The following is a 23556-nucleotide window of genomic DNA, read 5'->3' as shown; positions in this document are numbered from 1 at the left end:
TATTTTCTCTACTAGAAGGAGATCTCCCTGGAGGAATACCAGATGGAGATGCGTACTTCTTTGGTTGTAGCCCATCAACATGTTCGAAATCTGTCCTATACTCTCATAGCTAACAAAACTGCTAAATCTCTTGCTAACTTACAAAAGTTTCTTGATTACCTGGCGAAAATGCTGTTAGATAATAAGATTGCTTGGCCTAACAGGGGGATAATTGTGTAATTGCTGATACACCCTGCTTTTCAAACATCAACATATCCTCCCAAGTGGAAACCAGTATTAAAATCAGAGAATAGGCTACTTGGCTCCAATGGATGCTGGACCATCAAACCCCATTCTTGCCAGGATTCGGAGACTAGTTTACTAATCTGTTCTACTGGATATCTAATAAAATTAAATCTGTGTTAATAGGCTTAATTAAAGGAGGACTAGTTTTCCTAGTAATCAGTTTAATATTATTCCTTATAATTAAATTGGGAATCAAATGTGTTTCTAAACTACTCTCTAAACTGTATCAATGACTCAACAACTCCCTCTCTGAAGTCACAAAGGGCCTCCAACCCACTTTGAGACACAAGTGTCTCTGTTTTATTTGATGGTCCCCCTACACTGACTCCATTCAGCAGGAAGTAGCAAGACAGACAATGACTACCCTGATCCCATTACCAACATACGATTCTGCTGGGTTACAACTGACAGCAGGGAATTCTTGGTGCCACTCATGTAAGCAGTAATCTTTACTATATATGTTAAAGCTTTTGTTCTTATTATCTTTAAACTAAATCAGTATATAGGGCATTGAACAGGTCTCTGATGCACGTTCAGGCTCTTGAAAACAGGAACATTGATCACAGGGGAGGAAAAACAGAAGATTATTGGGAAGTTAGACCAGACCTTGAAGGCCCACCTGGAGACCAGATGTCTGAACAAACTGCATTCCAAAAATAGTTTGATGCATGCCTGCACATGCTCTCCCCTATATAACTTGCATGTAGTCTTTGTTCTGGGAAGATGGGTTTTGAGGATGCTGGTACACCATCTTCTGTTTTTGCTTGCTATCATGAATAAACCCTTTCTATTCCACTGACTTGCCTCCTGACTTATTGGTTAGTCTCATGGCAAGCAGAACAAGTCCATTGCTTGGTAACAATACTATCAAGACACAAAGTGAGAAAGAGGAAAATAGCTCACACAAAAACAATTTTTCCTATTTTTTGTCCTTTTTTTGAGAAAGATTAGTCCTGAGCTAACATCTGCTGCCAATCCTCCTCTTTTTGCTGAGGAAGACTGGCCCTGAGCTAACGTCCGTGCCCATCTTCCTCTAGTTTATATGTGGGACACCTGCCACAGCATAGCTTGTTAAGCCATGCCATGTCTGCACCCAAGATCCAAACTGGCTAACCGTGGGCCACTAAAGTGGAACGTGCAACTTAAAAGCTGCACCACCAGGCCAGCCCCAAAAGAATTTTAACAAAAAGTAAATAAATATCTTTCGCTAATATTTTTGAAGATGTAGATATCTACTGATTTAAGGTGCTTGGTTTACTGCGGGATTTTGATGACTAGGTTCACTTTGTGAACTTAGGAGGTGCCTCACTGCCATTTTCTGGAGGGAGTCTCCAAGGAAAAACACAGGCCTGAAGGACAAAAAGGAGGACAAGGACCCCTTGGTCAGGACACAGGCTGAGACAGCTGTACCCAGGCTTCTTAGGGAACTGAGGAATAGATCACATCCTCTAGCCAGGAACTCTCCTTTTAGATCCATGGGAAATGTGGGTGAGGAATGGAGGAGGAGAAAGATCTTGGCAGCTAAGGGGAGTGTCTGAGCAGAGAGGCAGGGAACCCTCCTGTCCAGAGGAAGCAACATGCTCTACAGATAGACAAGGGAACAATGCTCACTGACAAATGCTCCCCCTTAATCATTAAGTGCCTGAGGATCCAGTTGGAAGCTCAAGATTAATTGTTGTTTATGTGATTATTTTCAGTCTGCAACCTTCTGACTGGAAATCATGAGAATTCCTTCAGACACCTTACCATTCAAGCAATGATCATGAGATTTTATTTCCAGGGACAAAATATGTCTCAGGGAAGATTAAATCATTCTTTCCACTTGCCCTCAAGATCTTTGAATCACTTTTTGTAGGTCTCCAGCTCTTAATTTTCACAGTTCATAGGCCATTAACTTCAGAACTTTCTAGACAACTAAACATGTATCACACCTTCGTAACCCATTCTTCCACTGCTGGACACTTAGGTTGTTTCCAGATTCTGCCTGTTGTGAATAAGACTGCAATAAACATAAGAGTGTAGATATCTCTACAATATCCTGTTTTCATTTATTTTGCGTATAAACCCAGAAGTTAAGTGCTGGATAATATGGTAGTTCTATTTTTAGTTTTTTGAGGGAGATCCGTAATGTTCTCCATAGTGGCTGCACCAATTTACATTCCCACCAACAGTGCACAAGACTTCCCTTTCCTCCACATCCTCGCCAACACTTATCTCTTGCTTTTTGGATGATAGCCGTTCTATCAAGTGTGAGGTGATATCTCATTGTAGATTTGATTTGCCTTTCCCTAATGATTACGGATGTTGAGCATCTTTTCATGTAGCTATGGTCGTTTTTATGTCTTCTTTTGAAAAGAAATATCTACTCAATTCCTCTGCCCATTTAAAAAATTATTTTATTGAAGTCATGATAGTTTATAAAGTTGTGACATTTCAGTTGTACATTATTATTTGTCAGTTGCCATTTAAATGTGCCCCTTTACCCCTTATGCCCACTCCCCAAACTCATCCCCCTTTGGTAAGTGCTAATCTGTTGTTCTTGTCCATGTCTTTGTTTATCTTCCACATATGAGTGAAATCATGTGGTGCTTGTCTTTCTCTGACATTTCAATTAACATAATATCCTCAATGTCCATGCATGTTGCTTCAAATGGGACAATTTTGTCTTTTTTGTGGCCGAGTAGTATTCCATTGTGTATATATACACCACATCTTCTTTATACAGTCATCAGTTGATGGGCTTTTGGGTTGCTTCCATGTCTTGGCTATTGTGAATAACGTTGCAATGAACATAGGGGTTCCTAAGTCTCTTTGAATTGTTGATTTCAAGTTCTTTGGATAAATTCCCAGTAGTGGGATAGCTGGGTCATATGATATTACTATTTTTAATTTTTTCAGAAATCTCCATAGTGTTTTCCATAGTGGCTGCATCAGTTTGCATTCCCACCAGTGGTGTATGAGGCTTCCTTTCTTCCCACATTCTTTCCAACACTTGATTTTTTTGTCTTGGTAATTATAGCCATTCTAACAAGTGTAAGGTGGCATCTCATTGCAGTTTTGATTTGCATTTCCCTAATGATTAGTGATGTTGAACAGCTTTTCATGTGTCTATTGGCCATGTGTATATATACTTTGGAAAAATGGCTGTTCATATTGTCTGCCTACTTTTTGATTGGGTTGCTTGTTTTTTTGTTGTTGAGTTGTGTGAATTCTTTGCATATTTTGGAGATTAACACCTTATTGGATATATGATTTGCAAATATTTTCTCCCTGTTGCTGGGTTGTCTTTTTGTTTTGCTCCTGATTTCCTTTGCCTTGCAGAAGCTCCTTAGTCTGATGAAGTCCCATTTGTTTATTTTTTCTTTTGTTTCTCTTGCCCGAGTAGACATGGTATTTGAAAATATCCTTCTAAGACTGATGTCAGAGTGTACAGCCTATATTTTCTTCTAGGAGTTTTATGGTTTCACATCTTGTCTTTAACCCATTTTGGGTTAACTTTTGTGTATGGCAAAACAAATTGTCTACTTTCATTCCTTTGCATGTGGCTGTCTAGTTTTCCCAACATCTTTTATGGGATAGACTTTCCTTTCTCCATTTTATGTTCCTTGCTCCTTTGTCGAAGATCAGCTATCTGTAGATGTATAGTTTTATTTCTGGGCTTTCAGTTCTGTTCCATTGACCTGTGTCTGTTTTTGTACCAGTACCATGTTGTTTTGACTACAATAGCTTTGTAGTATATTTTGAAGCCAGGGATTGTGATGCCTCCAGCTTTGTTCTTTTTTTCTTAGGACTGCTTTGGCTATTCAGGTTCTTCTGTTGCCTCATACAAATTTTAGAATTCTTTGTTCTGTTTCTGTGAAGAATGTCACTGGGATTCTGACTAGGATTGCATTTAATCTGTAGATTGCTTTAGGGAATATGGATATTTTAACTGTGTTTATTCTACCAATCCATCTTCATGGAATATCTTTCCATTTCTTTATGTCATCATCTATTTCTTCCAATAATGGGTGATAGTTTTCATTGGATAGGTCTTTCACCTCCTTGGTTAAATTTATTTCTAGATTTTTTGTTGCAATCGTAAATGGGAGTGTATTCTTGAATATTCTTTCTGTTAGTTTGTTATGAGAGTATGTAAATGTGACTTATTTTTGTAAGTTGATTTTGTACCCTGCCACTTTTCTGTAGTTGTTGATTACTTCAAGCAGTTTTCCAATGGATTCTTTAGGGTTTTCTATATTTAGGATCATACCATCTGCAAACAGTGAGAGTTTCACTTCTTTCTTGTCAATTTGGATAACTTTTATTTCTTTTTCTTGCCTAATTGCTCTGGCCAAACCCTCCAGTACTATGTTAAACAAGAGTGGTGAGAGTGGGCACCCTTGCCTTGTTCCTGCTCTCAGAGGGATTGCTTTGAGTTTTTCCCCATTGATTATGATGTTGGTTATGGGTTTGTCATATATGGCCTTTACTATGTTGAGGTAGTTTTCTTCTATCCCATTTTATTGAGAGTTTTTATCATAGATTGATGTTGAATCTTGTCAAATGCTTTTTCTGCAATAGGTCATCTCATCTATTGAGATTGTTATGTTGTTTTTATTCCTCACTTTGTTAATGTGGTGTCACATTCATTGATTTGTGGATGTTGAACCATCCCTGAGTCCATGGCATAAACCCCACTTGATCATGTTTCATGATCCTTTTAATGCATTGCTGTATTCAGTTTGTCAATATTTTGTTGAGGATTTTTGCATCTATGTTCACCACCAATATTGCCCTATAATTTTCCTTCTTTATGTTGCCCTATCTGGCCTTGGAACAGGGTGATGTTGGCCTGGTAAAATGAGTTAGGAAGTGTTCTGTCTTCAATATTTTTGGAATGGTTTGAGAAGAATAGGTGTTAAATCTTCTTTGAATGTTTGGTAGAATTCTCCAGAGAAGCCATCTGGTCCTGGGCTTTTGTTTTTTGATTAGTGTTTCAATCTCTTTACTTGTGATTGGTCTATTCAGATTCTCTATTACCTCTTGATTCAGTTTTGGGAGGTTCTGTGAGTCTAAGAATTTATCTATTTCTTCTAGATTGTCCAATTTGTTGGCATAGAGTTTTTCACAGTATTCTCTTATATCTTTAGTATTTCTGTGGTATCCTTTGGAATTTCTCCTCTTTTGTTTCTAATTTTGTTTATTTGAGCTTTCTCTCTCTTTTCTTAGTGAGTCTGGCTAAGGAGTTTTTCAGTTTTGTCTATATTCTCAGTAACAAGCTCTTAGCTGTTGATTCTTTCTACTGTTTTTTTTGGGCTATTTCATTAATTTCTGCTGTGGTTTTTCTTATTTTCCTCTTTCTGCTGACTTTTGACTTCGTTCTTCTTTTTCTACTTCTGTTAGGTGTAGTTTAAGATTGCTTATTTGAGACTTTCCTTGTTTCTTAAGGTGATCCTGTATTGCTATGAATTTCCCTCTTAGGACTGCTTTTTCTGTATTCCATATAAGTTGGTATGATGTATTTTCATTTTCATTTGTCTCCAGATATTTTTTGATTTCTCCTTTAATTTCTTCATTGATCCATTGGTTGTTCAGTAGTATGTTGTTTGGTTTCCACTTATTTGTCACTTTCCCTGCTTTTTTCTTGTAGTTGATTACAGTTTCATAGCATTATGTTTGGAAAAGTTGATTGATATGATTTCAATCTTCCTAAATTTATTGTGGCTTGCCTTGTTTCAGAGCATGTGGTCTATCTTTGAGAATGTTCCATGTGCACTTGAGAAGGATGGGTATTCTGCTATTTTTTGATGGAGAGTTCTATATATATCCATTAAATCCATTTGTTCTGTTTTTTCACTTAATTTCACTATTCCCTTGTTGACTTTCTGTTTGGATGATCTATCCATTGATGAAAGTGGGGTGTTGAAGTGTTCTACTGTTATCCTGTCACCGTTAATGTTTCCTTTTAGTTCTGTTAATAGTTGTTTTATGTACTTTGGTGTTCCTGTGTTAGTTGCACATTTATAAATGTTATGTCCTCTTGGTGGAGTGTCCCTTTTATCATATACTGCCTGTCTTTGTCTCTCATTGACTTTTTTATCTTGAAGTCTACTTTGTCTGATATAGGTATGGCAACATCTGCTTTCTTTTGTTTGCCATTAGCTTGGAGTGTCATCTTCTATCCCTTCATTCTGAGCCTGTGTTTGTCTTTAGAGTTGAGACATGTTTTCTGGCGGCAGCATCTTGTTGAGTCTTGTTTTTTAATCCATCTAGCCACTCTCTGTCTTTTGATTGGAGAATTCAATATGTTTACATTTAGAGTGATTATTGATACATGAGGGCTTAATACTGCCATTTTTATTGCTTGTTTTCCAATTCTCTCTATTTCCCTTGTTTCTTTTCCAGTGCATTTCTGACTGCCAATTCAGTTTGGTGATTCTCTATGATGGTTTTCTCAGTTTTATCTTTATGTATCATTTGTGTCTCTCTTCTGATTTTTTGTTTAGTTGTTACCATGAGGTTTGTATAAAAGACTTCATAGATGAGATAGTCAATTTTCTGATAGCCTCATATCTCGTTAGTCTAAGCAGGTTCCATCCCTTACCTCTTTCCCGTTTAAGTCATTGTTGTCACAACTTAGTCCGTTTTGCATTGTGAGTTTGTGATTAAAACGAAATGATTATAATTATTTTTGATGATGTCCTTCCCTTTATCTTTAATGCTCAAATTAAGTGTTTGCTAACCTGTTCTGATAGAGAGCTACACTTTTCTACGTTTGTCTATGTATCTCCTTGCTCCAGGCTTTGTAAACCATTTCTTTTTTCTTTTTCAAGTATGAGGGCCTTCTTGATCATTTCTTGTAGAGAAGTCTTGCAGTGATCAACTTCCTCTGCTTTTGTTTATCTGGGAAATTTTTTATTTCTTCATCACATCTGAAGGATGGTTTTGCTTCATAGAGTATTCTTGGTTGAAAGTTTTTGTACTTTGGTATTTTGAATATGTCATTCCACTCTCTCCTATCCAGTAAGGTTTCTGTTGAGAAATCCACTGAAAGTCTGATAGGGGTTCTTTTGTAGATTATTATCTTCTGCCTTGCTGCCCTTAATATTATTTCTTTGTCATTGACTTTTCCCAGTTTTACTAATATATGCCTTGGACAATGTCTTTTTGTATTGATGCAATTAGGAGTTCTATTAGCTTCATTTAAGTGTTATTTTAGACCCTTCCCCAGGTTTGGGAAGTCCTCCACTATTATTTCTTTGAACAAGCTCTCTGCTCCTTTCTCGCTCCCTCTTCCCCAAGGAATATATTGCATTTCCTAATTGAGTCAGATATTTCTCAGATAACTTCTTCATTTCTTTTTAGTCTTTGTTCTCTCTCTTCCTCCACCTGAAGCATTTCTATATTTATGTCCTCTAAGTTACCAATTCTGCCCTCCATAATATCAGTTCTGTTTTTTAAGGATTCCAGATATTTTTTATCTCATTCATTGCATTCTTTGTCTCCAACGTTTCTGATTTTCTTATAGTTTCAATCTCTTTTGTGAAGAATTCCCTCAGCTCATTAATTTTATTCCTCAGTTCGTGGAACTGTCTTGCTGAGTTTTCTTGTATCTCATTGAGTTTCCTTATGATAATTATTTGAATTTGCTGTCCTTTAGATTGTAGATTTCTATGACTTCAGGATTGGTTTCTGGGTGCTTGTCATTTCTTTCTATCTGGTGTGTTAATATGTTTCTGCATGCTGTTTGGTGGGGTGGACCTTTACCGTCTCATAGTGGTAGTATTTGGTGGCAGATTCCACCTGCCAGCACTGGGGTGAGGGCAGGAGCTGTGTTTTCTGAGCCCGCTATGACATCTGGCAGTTGTGTCCATGATTTGGAGGCTGTGCTGATAGAGCTCTTTGTGTCTGGCCACTGTGCTTTATACACATAGGCACAGGGTCTCTGGTGGGAATTCCCTGCCCGGGCTGACTGGCTGAGCTGATGCCCTAGGTGGGATGTGGGGGGGGGGCTTCTTTCCTGCCCATACTCCTGCTCTGTACTCATTGGCTGCATGTCTGGGCTGCTTTGCTTGGTAAGGGAGACCCTGCTGTTACTTTGCCACCTCAGTGTGGATCTTTCCTGCAGGTGGGAGGCAACTCCTAGAGCAAAAGCTCTCCTGCAGAGGGCTGCCTTCTCCTCCTTCTCCTCTCAAAGTTGCACACTGGCCACTGTATAGGTTCCAGGTATAGTTCGCTGCCTCTGGAAAGGGAGAGGAGATCTTCCTACTTCCTTCCATCATCTCCTAGGGGTGCCAGCACCCCCACTTTCAGATGTATGGCTGCATGGATCTCTCAGACATCTGTTGTGTTGTGTGTATGTCTTCTGTTGATTTATGAGTGTCTTTTTCATTATATCTTAGAGGAGAGAAACTAAGGGAAGAGCTCATTCTGACACGATGCTGACATCACTCTCCCTCTGCTCATTTTTGTTATTGAGTTGTATTAATTCTTTATATATTCTGGATATGAAGCCCTTATCAAATATGTGTTGTGCAAATATTTTCTCCCATTCTATAGACTGCCTTTTCATTTTTTTGATTCCCTCTTTTGTTGTGCAAAAGCTTTTTATTTTGATGTAGTCTCACTTATTTATTTCTTCTTTCATTGCTTGTGCCTTTAGCATCATATCTAACAAATAGTTACCAAGACCAATGTCAAGGAGTATTTTCTCTATGTTTTCTCTAGGGATTTTACAACATCAGGTCTTACATTTAAGTCTTTAATTCATTCTGAGCTAATTTTTGCAAGTGATGTATGATGGGAGTCCAATTTCATTTTTATGTATGTGAATATTCAATTTTATTAACTCTATTTATTGAGGAAAGTATCCTTGCCCCATTGAGTATTTTTGACCCCCTTGTCAAATACTAAATGAGTATATATACATGGGGTTATTTCTGGGCTCTTGATTTCATTTCATTGCACTATGTGTCTGTTTTATGCCAGTACCATACTGTTTTGATTACTATAGATTTGTAATATAGTTTGAAATCAGGAAGTGTGATATCTCCAGATTTGTTCTTCCTTTCTCAAGCTTTCTTTGGCTATTTGGGAACTTTTGTAGTTCTGTACAAATTTTAGAATTCTTTTTTCTACTTCTGTGGAAAATATCATTAGAAATTTGAGAGAGATGGTGTGGAATCTATAGATGGCTTTGAGTAGTATGGATGCTTTAAAAATATTCATTCATTCTGATCCATGAACATCCGATATCTTTCCCTCTGTTTGTGTCCTCTTCAGTTACTTTCATCAATCCATTATGCATTTCAATGTATAGATTTTATACTTCCTTGGTTAAATTTATTCTTAAGTATCTTATTGTTTTTCATCTTATTGTGAATGATTCTTTTCTTTATTTCTTTTTCATATATTTTATTGTTAATGTCTAGAAATTCAACTGATTTCTGTGTGTAGGATTTATATCCTGCGACTTTACTGAATTTGTCAATCATACCTAACAATTTTTTTGTTGAGCTTTTACGATTTTCTGTAAGTAAGATTATATCATTTGCAAATAAAGACAATTTTACTTCTTCCTTTCCAATTAAGGTGCCTTTCATTTCTCTATATTGCCCGATTATTCTAGCTGGTATTACTTGTAATGTGTTCAGTAAGAGTTGTTAGAATGGATACCTTTGTCTTGTTTTTGATATTAGAGGAAACTCTTTCAACCTTTCACCATTGAGTATGAGGTTAACTGTGGAATTGTCTATATGGCCTTTATTGTGTTGAGGTATGTTTCCTCTAGACTCAATTTGTTGAGAGTTTTTATCATAACAGAATGTTGAATTTTGTCAAATGCATTTTCTGCATCTATTGAGATGATCATATAATTTTTATCATTCACTCTATTAATGTGGTGCATAACACTTATTAATTTGCATGTTGAGCCATCCTTGCATCCCAAGGATAAACCCTCCTTGATCATGGAGAATGATCCTTTTAATCAGCTGTTGAATTTGTTTTGCTCGTACTTCATTCAGAATTTTGCATCTGTATTCATAAGGAATATCGACGTGTAGTTTTCTTTTCATAGTGTCCTCATCTGATTTTGGCATCAGGGCAAGAATCTCAAACATAAAATGAGTTTAAGAGTGTTCCCTCCTCTTCACTTTTTGGAAGAGTTTGAGAAGGATTGGCATTAATTCTTCTTTAAATATTTAGCAGAATTCACCACTGAAGTCATCTGGTCATGGGCTTTTCTTTGTTGGGAAGTTTTTGATTACTGATTTTTGTGTTGATCCCAGCTTATTGATAGAGATGCTCTCAGTTAAGAATGCCTGAAGCACTTGCCTGGGCCCATATAACTTGTAGTGAGCCCCATAGACATTTACCCCACCAGGCCAATGTTGTGGCCAGACCAACCCTTCTGTTTCATCCTCTTATTGCAGGATGCACTTCAGCAAAAACCACTAGGGAAGTTTGAGGAACAAGACTTATTACTCACAGGTACTGGAAGGTACATGGCATACTTGAGGGTCACACAACAATGTTGCAGGCAGAGAAAGAGAGAAAGAAAGCCAGGACCTGGGGCCCTGCCTTTATTGGAGTGCAAGGGCATGGTGTCTGGGGTTTTTAAGGGTCACTCATTATTGGCTAATTTGAAACATAAGAGCGAAAAACAGGTTGTGGGAGACTGGAGGCAGGGTCACCCAAATGGTCAATTATCTAAGTTGCCCAGGGTTTTCTGAAAAGAGAAATTCATGAGTGTGGGGGATCTAGTTCCTTATTCGGTTGTTTTACTAGTGGCTGTGTCATACAGCTGGCGATATGTTTATTCTAGATAGGTGGATCTTGAGATGGATGCCTCAGCAATCAATAGGTTCATCTCAGGCACATACATTGCATTGATTTAACCTCCTTACCCATTTATGGTCTGTTCATATGTTCAATCTCTTCCTGATTTGGTCTTGGCACATTGTATGATTTTAGGAATTTATCCATTTCTTCTAGGTTATCCAAATTGTTGGCATATAATTGTTTATCTATAATTGTTTATAGTAGTCTCTTATGATCCTATGTATTTATGTTATGTCAGTTGTAATATCTCCTCTTTCATTTCTGATTTTATTTTTTGTCTTTTTTTTTCTTAGTCTAGCTAAAGGTTTGTCAATTTTGTTGATCTTTCCAAAAAAATCATTCTCCATTTCATCGATCTTTTCTATTGTTTTTCTTTTCTCCAGTTGATTTTTTTTCTACCCTGATCTTTGTTTTCTCCTTGCTTCTGCTAACTTTGATCTGAGTTTGTTCTTTTTCTAGTTCCTGAGGTGCAAAGTTAGGTTGTTTGAGACCTCTATTATTTCTTAATATATGAATTTTCTCTAGAAACTTTCTTCTTAGAATTGCTTTTGCAGTACCACATAGCTTTTGGTCTGTGGCATTTCCATTTTCGTTTTCTTTCAGGTATTTTTTAAATTTTCTTTTTGATTTCTTCTTTGCCTCATTGGCTGTTTGGAAGTATGATGCTTAATTTCCAACTGTTTGTAGATTTTTCAGGATTCCTCTTGATGATTTCTAGTTTCATGCCATTGTGTTCAGAAAAGATACTTGCTATGATTTTGATCTTCTTAAATTGACTGACTCATTTTGTCACCTATCATATGATCTATCCTGCAAATATTCTGTGCATGCTTGAGAAAAATGTATATTCTACTGCTGTTGGATGGAATGTCTTATGTTTCTCTTAGGTCCATTTAGTCTAAAGCATGTTCAAGGGGCCGGCCCAGTGGCATAGTGGTTAAGCTTGCATGCTCTGCTTCGGGTTCCATTGGTTCTCAGGTTTGGATCCCAGGCACAGACCTCACATCACTCATCAAGCCTTGCTGTGCTGGCATACCACATACAAAATAGAAGAAGATTGCCAAGGATTTTAGCTCAGGGACAATCTTCTTCACCAACAAAAAAAGTATTGTTCAGGGCCCATGTTTCCCTGTAATTTTCAGTCTAGATGATCTATCCATTGCTGAAAGTGGAGTGTTGAAGTGAATTTATATATTATAAATATAATAGGTTTTAGCTTTGTGGTTACCATGAAACTTACGTAAAACCTCTTATAGATGTAACAGTCTTTTTATGCTGATAACGTAACAACTTTACTTTAATGTCACTATTTGCCTCTTTTTATATTGTATAGTCATTAACAAATTACAGAAGCTATAGTTATTTGGATATCTTGCCCTTTAGCCTTTATATTATAGTTAAGTGGTTAACACACTACCATATTACAGTATTAGATTTTTCCAAATTTGATTATATATTTGTATTTATTAGTGTGTTATATATTTTCATATGTTTTCATGTTAATTGTTAGCATCATTTCCTTTCAGCTTGAAGAACTCCTTTCAGTCTTTCTTGTAAGGCAGATCTAGTGTTGATGATTCCCTCAGCTTTTGTTTGTCTGGGAACACCTTTATTTCTCCTTTATTTCTGAAAAATACTTTGTTGGATAGAGTATTCTTGTGGCAATTTTTCTCTCTCAGCGGTATGAAAGTATCATCTCATTCTCTCCTGGCATGTAAAGTTCCTGCTGAGAAATTTGCTGATAACCTAATTGGTTTTTTTTTTTTTTTTGGTAGGTTACAATACTTTGTTCCCTTGCTGCCTTTACGATTTTCTCTTTGCTTTGATTTGTGATAGTTTTATTATATTGTGTCTTGGAGAAGATAGTTTGGATTGAAAAATGGGGTGATTTGTTATCTTCATGATCTTGGATGTCCAAATCTCTGCCCAGTTATGGAAAGCTTTTGACCACTATTTCCTTAAATAAACTTTCTACATCCTTCTTCCTCTCTTTTCTTTCTGGCATTCTAATGACATAATTTTTTTTTATGGTGTCCCATAGATCATGTATGGTTTATTCATTCTTTTTTCTATTTTTTTCCTGTGACGGGATTATTTCAATGTTCCTATCCTTTATAGCAATATGTTTTTCCTGTTTGTCTATTCTGCTATTGATGTTCTCTATTGAACTTTTCATTCACTCATTGAATTTTTCAGCCTCAAAATTTCTCTTTGCCTTTCAAAAAAGACTTCTATCTTTTTGTTTAATTTCTCATTTTGATCCTGTATTGATTTCCTGGTGCTGTTGAATTGATTTTCTGTGTTTTATTGTAGCTCACTGCATTTCCTTAAAACAGCTATTTGGAATTCTTTATTGGGTAAATCATAGATCTCCATTTCTTTGAGTTTGGTTAGTGGAAGATTATTGTTATTTTTTTTGATATCGTGTTTCTTTGATTTTTCACGTGTTTTGGAGTTTTGCATTGCTGTTTTTGCATCTAAAGTATCATTTATCTCCTCTAATTTGTACAAACTGCCTTCTGGGTAGAAACATCTCTTGTCAGTCCTGCTAAGATTCTGAGGCTTTCTCAGACCTGGTTTAGATACAGCCACTCCATGCTTGTTGCTGCTTCTTATGTCAAAATTCTTAAGCTTATATTTCTTCTCTCAACTCTAAAATGCACCAGGCTGGCTGTTGTTAGTAATTCTTTTGTTTCCCTGAAGATGGCAAAAGAAGTCAAGTTTATGATTTCTCCTTTGCCCACAGACACTGGCCTGATTTCTGTACATGCTATTAAGCCTTCTACAAAATCTCAGTCTCACTGCCAGCCTGGAGAACATGAACAGGGAGCAAACCACAGAGTGGGAAAGGTGTGCTTTTGGTATGCATCATACTAGATGGGCCTTTGGGCCAGTTGGGAGGATCTGTCAGAGAGGTTTCCCCAAGCTCTTGGACAAGCTTCTTGTTGGAATTCAGAATGCAATCAACAGGAACTACATCCTCTTAATGCTTTCTTGGGATCTCATATGCCCTATCTGGTCCACCCTCCTAGTTATAGAGATCCAAGTTTAATAGTCTGGGTGATGCAAGAGAAAAATGAGTCTCTTTCTCAGCATCTTCCACAACTGTGGAAGTTGGGCATTCCCTCACCCTCTCTACCTTTCCCTGTGGGAGAAATCATGGGCCATCTCATTTAGCCCTAATCTGTGCACCTTGAGGAAGTAGTGATGCTGACAGTCAAGCTATTCCTCTTACCCACTTCCATGTGTGTAAACTCCTTTTCTCCTCTAGCAGAGAGCTAGAACTCTGTGTTCTCTTGGATGCTACCTGCAGGTCATTAACAGTCTCTCCATCTCCTGATTCCGTGTTATTACCTGTGTTCTTTTTACCAAAAGAAAGATGCCAGGAGTTTGAGTTGAGCCTGTCACCTTCAGAAAATTGAATTCACTCTTCATTCAGGCTCCAGAGCTCACTGTGGAGACCCTGAGCCTTTGTTCAGTTGCCCATAATAGTTTAAATTGCATCTTAGCTTCTACTTGTGTTTTGACGGAATTGGTTTCATCTTTCACAGCCTAGATCTTTCTTGCAAAAGGAGACATCAACTGTTCTTGCTCTGAATGCTAAGAATTTTTCAATGATGTTTACTACAGTGCGCATAATGTTCCTTAGCACAGGAGTGGGCATACCCAAGGTATCAGGCACTCCAGCACTTGTATCTTCTTACAGCAGGTTGAAACTTGTTGAGAGTGCTATATTTTGCTATAACTCGTGCTGAATTGCTACTGGAAAGTCCCTTGTCTCTCTGTAGATAAAGTCTTTGTTTGGTTGCCTGAAAGCAACAGCTAAGAACACCTGAACTATCAGTGCTCCTTCCACTATGTTGCACTAATATCTAGGGACAGTAAGACATGGTGTCTCATCAGTGGATTCTGCCATGAAACTTTTCAGCCTTTTCACAGGATTGCCACAAGCACAGATCCTTGGCAGGATGAAGTTTTTACATAGTGGCCCCTGCAGACACTAGGGTCAGTTGGTCTATCCCAGATCACAGAGATCATTTAGCTAACTTCCACCAGGGACTAAACCTGTGCCCGGCTACTAGAGAAGACCATGGAATATGTATTGTAGTAGAGGAAAATAAATAATAATAAAGACCATAAAAGTTAATAGCAAAATGGCTAGCAACCTCTACATTCTAGTAAGACTGCTCTGGTTCATCTCCTGAGTCTGCCACTTAAATCTTTGTGACCTGGAACAAGAAACAGGATAGGTAACAGAGCATCTCCTCAGTAGTTTGGTGGTAAAATGAGAATAATAATAGTGTGGTGGGACGAATCAAAACCTCACTCCCCCTGACAAAGATGTCTACATCCTAATCCTTGGAACTTCTGAACACGTTACTCTACATAATGAAATAGACACTGCAGATGTGGTTACATTAAGGATCATGACATGGGCAGATCATCCTGTGTTATCCAAGTGGGCTCAATGTAATCACAATGGCCCTTATAAGAGAGACATAAGAGGATAAGAATCAATAGTCAGAGATGTGATAACTGAAACAAGAGGAAGGAGTGATGCACAGAAGGAGTCATCAGCCAAGGAATACTGGCCTACAAGCTGAAAAAGGGATGGATTCTCTCCTAGAGCTTCCAGAAGGAACTAGCTTTACTGACAACTTGGTTTTAGTCCAGTGAAAGTGATATTTGACTTTTGAACTCCAGAAATGTAAGATGATAAATTTTCATCATCTTAAGCCAATAAGTTTGTGGTAATTTGTTAAGGCAATAACCAAGATTAATAAAAATACTATCTACTTCATAGACTTATGATAAAGTTTAAGTAAAATAAAACATGCAAAGTGCCAAAACCAATGTAAGGGAATAAGAAATAGAACAATTGGGAAGACTGTGATGGAGGAGAGATTATAGAAAGAAGACACTTAGGTAGGCTTCATTGAGAATGTGACATTATATCAATGTACAAGACTGTGTGCTTGACCAGACCTTTGCTGTCACTTAATTAGCATATTTTCATTTGCTAATCAAGACTGTTTAAGGTATGCAATGTGTTTTTTATTTGCATTTTTGTGTTTTTAATCTGTTTCCACGTGTTTAATATCCTTTTCCATTTCCTCTTCTATCAGCTGTCTGTTGAATCATTTGCCAAAGTTTCTATTATCTTGGAGGTTTTCTAGAAATAGTTTTTAGAAGAAAAACAGCAAGTTGTAGAATAATATGTGTTATATGAGCCCAATTTTATACAGAACCACTTTTAATCCCTTGTGTATGTGTGTGTTTGTGTTCATGATATATATTATTTATGTATATATACTTATATACATATATGTATAGGGACATATCAACATCTATACATAGATATATTCTCTAAATATGATGATGTATATTTTTATCAAAACATCATGTTGTACACCTTCAATGTATACAAATTTAATTTTTTTAAATGTAAAAAAGGAAAAAAATAATATTTCGAATTTTTGTTTTGTGTTAATTTTATGTAACAGAAAAACAGGGCCATGATTTCTAACACTTAATGTTCGTTCTTTGCAATTACTTATCTCATTTGTGTACAGATTGGAGAAACACCTGTACACAATTTCTCTCACTTTCACATCCAAGCCTTGAGTGACTCTACATGACACTCAACCAAGAAAGCTTTTCTGCCCTCATCTCTTTTATCCTATTTCTGTGCTTATCATTATTAGGACCAGCATGGCCTCTTTGGATTCTACGTCCTTTAATTTTTTAACCTGCGTTATATACAAAAGAGAGAAAGTCTGAGAGCCAAACCAGAAAATTATAACACTTTTTCTTTAGAACGTGCAGAGGAGAAATGACTGTGGATTGGCATATATTAATGAAATTGTGAAGAGCAATATCAGTAAGATGATGGGATAAGAGGTCCTCTGGTCATATCTCCTCTCAGCAAGAATAATTTGGCAGCCATTCACAGAAAAAAAGTGCCTTTGTGTTAAGTTTGTGATCCAGCTAGGAGATTGTGAAACCCTGGTGGAATCCAAGACTGAGGAGAGCCATTTTGAGAAGGCAGTTCCACACGCAGGAGGCTGACTGCCTGACCATGGTCACAGCTACAGATCCAGAAACAGCTCTAAAACTTAAGAACTTGACTAAATCCTTATTTGTCCTTGATTTTGTCACCATCCCCATATGCCAAAGGGTCTGGCAACAGTCATGTGTACCTATGCCTTAAGTGATAGTCACACAGAACTTCGTCCTGGCTCTGAGCCCTAAAGTGGCCCATGGACAAATTTTGCCCATCTTGGCTCCAAACTGGAAGACCCTAGAGTTAAGATTATCAAACTCAGTCTGACTGTAGGTTATGAAAGTGCTCTGTAAATGAGCTCTAGCCCCTCTCAGCCTACTCCTTCAAGCATTGGGATCCAGCAGAAGAATGCATGTCTGTGCTCACAAAGATGCTAAAATGGCCCTATAATCTACGCCAGTCCCCCAGCTATGGTAAGAGAGTAGTGCAGTCTTCCCAGGGACTCAGCAGGAGATACTTCCATTTCTTCCCCCTAGAGATCCTGGAAGGGCCCTATAGTAAGTTTTCCAAGCTCCAGCCACGGTGAAGGAGCAGTCCAACCTTCCCAGGGACCTGGAGGGAGACATGCCCATCCATGCCTCCAGAAACACATCTACATATTTTATTCTCGTCTGTAGACCCTAAAACAGCCCTGAGACTCAATTTTAGCCTCTTACTGCTACAGTCTAGGCCAGTCCTTCCCACCCAGGGAACAACCTAATGACCCACCCAGGCACATGGTAGAACCTCTCCTGATGACTTGGCAGGACACACACCTAGCTATGCACCCAGTAAGAAACCTACTGTCAGAAGATCAGACTGTGGACCCTAAAGCAGACCCTTGTTACATCACCACCAAACTGAACAAGGTCCTGGATGTGGTTCAATCCACCTAGGGACTAGACAGAATCAATGCCTGCCTGAGCCCCTGGTAATAAGCTCATCAACTACAGAATCCACTGCATACCCAGAAACAGGCTCATATCCAGATCTGACCCATACAACTGTGATTCCAGAGATAATTCCATAAGTATGAAGAACCAGCAAGAGAAGATATTTACCTGCTGAAACCAGACTGTAAAGACTGGAATTGAAAAATTCAATATAGACCTTCAACAGGAGACTCAGTCATGCAGACGAAAGAATCAGTGAACGTGAAGACAAGTTATTTGAACTTAGCCAGTAAGAGGAGAAAAAGAAAATCGAATGAAAAAGAGTGAAAAAAAGGCTATACAAATTACAGGGCACCATTAAAACAACTAATATACTCATTATGGGAGTCCCAGAGAGAGAAAAGAGAGAGAGAAATGGGCAAAAAGTTTATTTAAAGAAATAATGCCTTAAAGCTTTCCAATTCATGGGATAGATATGGACATCCAGATATGGAAGCTCAAAGCACTCCAGGCAGACTATTTCCCCAAGACACATTATAGTCAAAATGTTAAAAGTCAGAACTAGAGAAAGGATTTTAAAAGAAGCAAGAGAAAAACAACACATGACATGCAAGGAACACCCATCATGACATCAATGTGTTTCCCTGCAGAAATGTTGCAGGCCAGGATTGAGTGGGAAAATATATTCAACATGCAGAGAGAAAAACTTGCCAAGCAACAAGACTATTCCCAGCAAAACTATCCTGTAGAATTAAGGAGAGATAAAGATGTTCCAAGAGAAACAAAAGCTAAGGGAGTTCATTAACTCTACATATGCCTTACATGAAATGCTAAAGGGAACTCTTCAAGTTGAAATGAAAACATGCTATGTAACAACATGAAAACATATAAAAGTATGGCTCTCACTGGTAAAGGTAAATATATAATTCAATTAAAAATACCCTCATACTGTTGGTGGTGTGTAAATCACTTTTATCTCTGATATAAAATTTTAAAGACAATAGTATTAAAAATAACTCTAGCTACAATAATTTACAAATGAAAGTACGATATAAAAAGATGCATAGTGTGACATCAGTAGCAAACAGTGTGAGGAGAAAAGAAGTAAAAGCACAGAACTTTTGTGTTCCATTGAAAATAAGTTCTTATCAGCTTAAAATGGACTGTTATAACTAAGAGATGTTTATGTAAGCTTCATGGTAACTCCAAAGAAAGCCTATAGTACATACACAAAAGATAAGAGAAAGGAATTAAAGTGTTGAAAACATATCAAATGTGACCACAATGTTGTGAAATTAGAAATCAATAACCAGAGGAAAACAGGAAAATTCTCTAATTGTGAAAATTAAACAACACATTCCTGAACAACTAATAGGTCAAGGAAGAAATCAAAAGGGAAGTCATAAAATACCTCAAGAAAAGTGAAAACGAAAACACAATATAGCAAAACTTATGGGATGCAGCAGAAGCACTCCTAACAGAGAAGTTTAAACAATAAATGTCTACATTAAGAAAAAAGAAAGATCTCAAATAAATAAGCTAATTTTATACCACAAGAACCTCAGGAAAAAATAGAATAAACTAAGCCCACAGTTAGCAGAAGGAAGAAAATAATAAAGATTTGGGCATAAAAAATGAAGACCAGAAAAACAATGGAAAAAAATCAATGAAACTAAGAGTTAGTTTTGGAAAAGATAAACAAAGCTGATAAACTTTTAGATAGACTAACCATGAAAAAAAGGGATAGAATTCAAGCATAAAGGAATAAAGAGAGAAATAATAATGATACTACAGAAATACAAAGGATCATAAAAGACTACTATGATACACACCAACGAATTGGGTAACCTAGAAAAAATGGATAAATTCTTAGAAATACACAACATACCAAGACTGAATCATGAAGAAATAGAAATTCTGAACAGAGCAATAATGACTAAGGAGATTGAAGCAACAGTCAAAACCGCCCAACAACAACAACAAAAAGCACAGGTCCAGATGGTTTCACTGGTGAATTCTACCAAAACTTTGAAGACGTAATTGATGTCACTCCTTCTCAAAATCTTCCAAAAAATTGAAAAGTAAGAATCACTCCCAAATTCATTTTACAAGGGTAAGATTACCCTGGTACCAAAGACAGATAAGGACACCACAATGAAAGACCTCTGTTTTATACCACTCACAAAAATTAATTAAAAGTGGACTAAAGACTTAAATGTAGGACCTGAAACCATGAAACTCCTAGAAGAAAACATAGAGAGAAAACTCCCTGATATTGGTCTTGGCAATGACTTTTTGGATATGACACAAAAAGCACCAGCAACAAAAGCAAAAATAAACAAATGGGACTTACTGGTACACAACCTGCCTGGAAGCTTCCTGGATGTAATCTGAAACTGGCCTCTGCATATGGAGGGCAAGGAGAGACTGAAGAAAAAGGCAAACAGTTTGTGATTCTGGGTGGCAGGTTTAATAAGCAAGGGAACTTACTTATGAGGCTTGTCTAGGATGGCCACAAGATGAGTAATTTTCTGCACCTGTTCTCTAAATCTTAAACGTTTATATAGAAAGGCCTTGACTGGGTTCAGTCATGTACCTAGTCCAGATGGTCTCGATACCACATTATTATCTCAAGGCTGTGTCCTTGGGCAGCAAGCAAAGGACGCATTTCAAGGACAGGGGATGGAGAAAGGAGCCTCAAATTGCCTAGGTCCACCTCACAGGCCAACTGGCAATAATGACTTGATGATTCTTCCCAAAGTGCTTAATCAAATTGAGAAGATTCTGCACAGCAAACAAATGATTCACAAAATGAAAAGGAAGCCTATGAAAGGGGAGAAAATATTTGCAAACCATAAATGTGATAAGAGGTTAATATCCAAAATATATAAGGAGGTCACACAACTTAATAGCAATAAAACAAATCAGTAGTCCTCTCCTTATCCATGATTTGACTTTATGTAGTTTCAGATACCTGTGAAAATTGCAGTCCAATAATATTAAATGGCAAATTCCAGAAATAATTCATAACTTTTAAATTATGCACTGTTCTGAGTAGCTTGATGAAGTCTTGTGCCATCTCACTCCATCTCACCTGGCATGTAAATCATCCCTTTTTCCAGTGTAACCACTCTGTATACACGGCCCGCCGATTATTCGATTAAGAGCTGTCTTGGTTATCAGATTGACTGTTGTGGTATTGCAGTGCTTGTGTTCAAGTAACCCTTGTTTTGATGAATAATGGCCTCAAAGCACAAGAGTAGTGATGCTGGCAATTCATATATGCCAAAAAGTAGCTGTAAAGTGCTTCCTTTAAGTAAAAAGGTGAAAGTTTTTGACTTAAGGAAAGAAAAACAATGGTATGCTGAGGTTGCTAAGAACAGATAAAGAAAATGTCGTACATATCTATACAATAGGATATTATTCAGCCGTAAAAGAGAAGGAAATTCTGCCATTTGCAACCACATGGATGAACCCTGAGGGCATTATGCTGAGTTAAATAAGTCAGACCAAGAAAGACAAATCCTCTGCCAGGGATTAGAGGTGGAGGAAATGAAGAGATGTTGGTCAAAGGGTACAGACTTCAAGTTGTGAGACGCACAAATTCTGGGGATCTAGTGTATAGCAGAGTAACTATAGTTAACAATACTGTATCGTATACTTGACAGTTGCTGATAGTAGATCTTAGACATTCTCATCACAAAAAAAAGGTAACTATGTGAGGTGATAGATATGTTAACCAATCTTATTGTGGTAAACTGTTTGCAATATATACATATATCAAATCATCATGTTGTACACCTAAAATTACACAATGTTATATGTCAAATAAATTTCCATAAAGCTGGCTAAAATTATTTTGCTGTTTAATATGGATAATCTAGTATTAATGTATGCAGTTGCCAATACAAGTGTTACACAGTATGAAGAATAGGAGGCATGTACTATGCCGTGAAATCAGGAAACTCTACTTAATGGAGGCTGGATCTTCACTGAATATTGAGGGAATGGGGTAATGGAAAGAGGAGAGGAAAGAGAAAGCATTCCTGGGAAAAGGATGAAGCAGGAAGGAGATGAACACAAAGGAGGGGGAGTTGCAGATGGCAGCATATCAGCAACCAGATGGTCTGCCCATCTTCAGAGAGGAATGAAATGGAGCTGATAAGAAGGTGGCACAGAAGTAAATCCATTGGCAACCGGAGTGGTGTCGATGTCCTTTGGATCAACCACAGATTTCAGGGTAAATTTCTGTAAAATGGTGGTCAGGAATAAAAACAGCTCCATGCGGGCCAGCCCCTCTCCTGCACACATTCGTTTTCCTGAAAATAAAAAACACAGAACACAGACACTCCTTGGACAGTATGTTACTGATTGGCACAAAAAGAATAAAGAATACACAGTATTTCTTTGAGGAATGATTGTTTGGATGGATGCATGATGGATGGACGGAAGGCAGGAATGCTGGAATGATTGTTAGATATACAGACGGACAAAAGATGGACTCACATGTTATCCACCCTAACATCTTCTCTTAGCAGGTAGCCTTCATGCAAAAAGTCTTTTCTGAGTATCAGCTCTATGTCAAGTGTTTCACTAAGTATTCCACTTTATAACTGCTATTTTGGCATTTGGGTTTCCATCAATCTTTTCCTAGTAACGCACCCATGTTTCTTGTGTTCCTTGTTCTAAGTCTGATGTTCTATGATCTTCCTTGCATTCCTCACAATTTTTATTCTCAGTTCTAGCTATACCTGCACTTCATTAATCTTCAATATATCATGCAGTTTAAAGGCTTATCTGATATTGTTCCCCTTGGCTAAGATGTGCTTTAATTACACTTCTTTTAGAAACTAGGTCAAATGTCAATTCTTACTTACAATCTTTGTGATCCCTTTAGACAGTAGATTCTCACTCTCTCTGGGGTTTCTAAGCATCATATTCATGGTTCCAATGAAACATAGATCACCTTAAATCATAATTCTCTATTTTTCTATCCTTGAAAATATGAGTTCTTGAAAGGAGGACTCAGTCAGTCCTTGTCATCTAAGTATGCACAATGCTAGATCCAAAAGCAGGCATCAAAAGTCAAAGAATGAATGTGGGCAGTACCATGACCAGAAGCTCAGCACACAGTTCAGGTGCAGAGGCCCCAATATCCAAAAGGGAGACCTTGATGGTAGGAAGGTCAAGGTGCCAGGGAATCATTAAAAGGTAGTTTGTCATATTCCCAAGGTTTCCTTGACCTGCAGTTACTGGCAGGAGGCTCTGACATCCTTGAACTACAGCAAATATCCTGTGTCTATGGTCCATTACCTCTGTTGAAATGTCCTGCCTCTCTTCTTTCCTTTTTCTGTGCCTTTTAATGGGGCAAATCAAATTTCCTTTATTCTCTTACAATGTCACTTACTGCATTTTATGCCTCACTTTGTATGTGGTATAAGAGAACAGGAAGGAGGCAGCTTCTTCCTCTCCCCACCCTTCCCTGACAAACAGCTTGTCCTTCCCTCTCTC

General features: G+C 37.5%; 1 protein-coding gene and 1 long non-coding RNA gene across 2 annotated transcripts in view; one reads left to right on the top strand and one right to left on the bottom strand.

Annotated features, from left to right (window-relative positions):
* Positions 1–591: 591 nt before the first annotated feature.
* The window catches only part of LOC139074002 (uncharacterized), a 33350-nt gene continuing 10385 nt past the window's right edge, over positions 592–23556 (top strand). Inside the window, exon 1 of the long non-coding RNA XR_011523269.1 lies at positions 592–720. This is a non-coding gene — a long non-coding RNA (uncharacterized lncRNA). The remainder of the gene's footprint in view (positions 721–23556) is intronic.
* Positions 21895–23556, bottom strand: part of LOC103559690 (cytochrome P450 2C19-like) — a 28053-nt gene continuing 26391 nt past the window's right edge. Inside the window, exon 9 of the mRNA XM_008533405.2 lies at positions 21895–22364. Coding sequence (XP_008531627.1) covers positions 22183–22364 — 182 coding nt within the window. The 3' untranslated portion in view covers positions 21895–22182. The remainder of the gene's footprint in view (positions 22365–23556) is intronic.

Source organism: Equus przewalskii, chromosome 1 (assembly GCF_037783145.1).
Source record: "Equus przewalskii isolate Varuska chromosome 1, EquPr2, whole genome shotgun sequence".
NCBI classification, from domain to species: Eukaryota; Metazoa; Chordata; class Mammalia; order Perissodactyla; family Equidae; genus Equus; species Equus przewalskii.
This window is presented reverse-complemented; position numbering and strand designations above follow the sequence as displayed.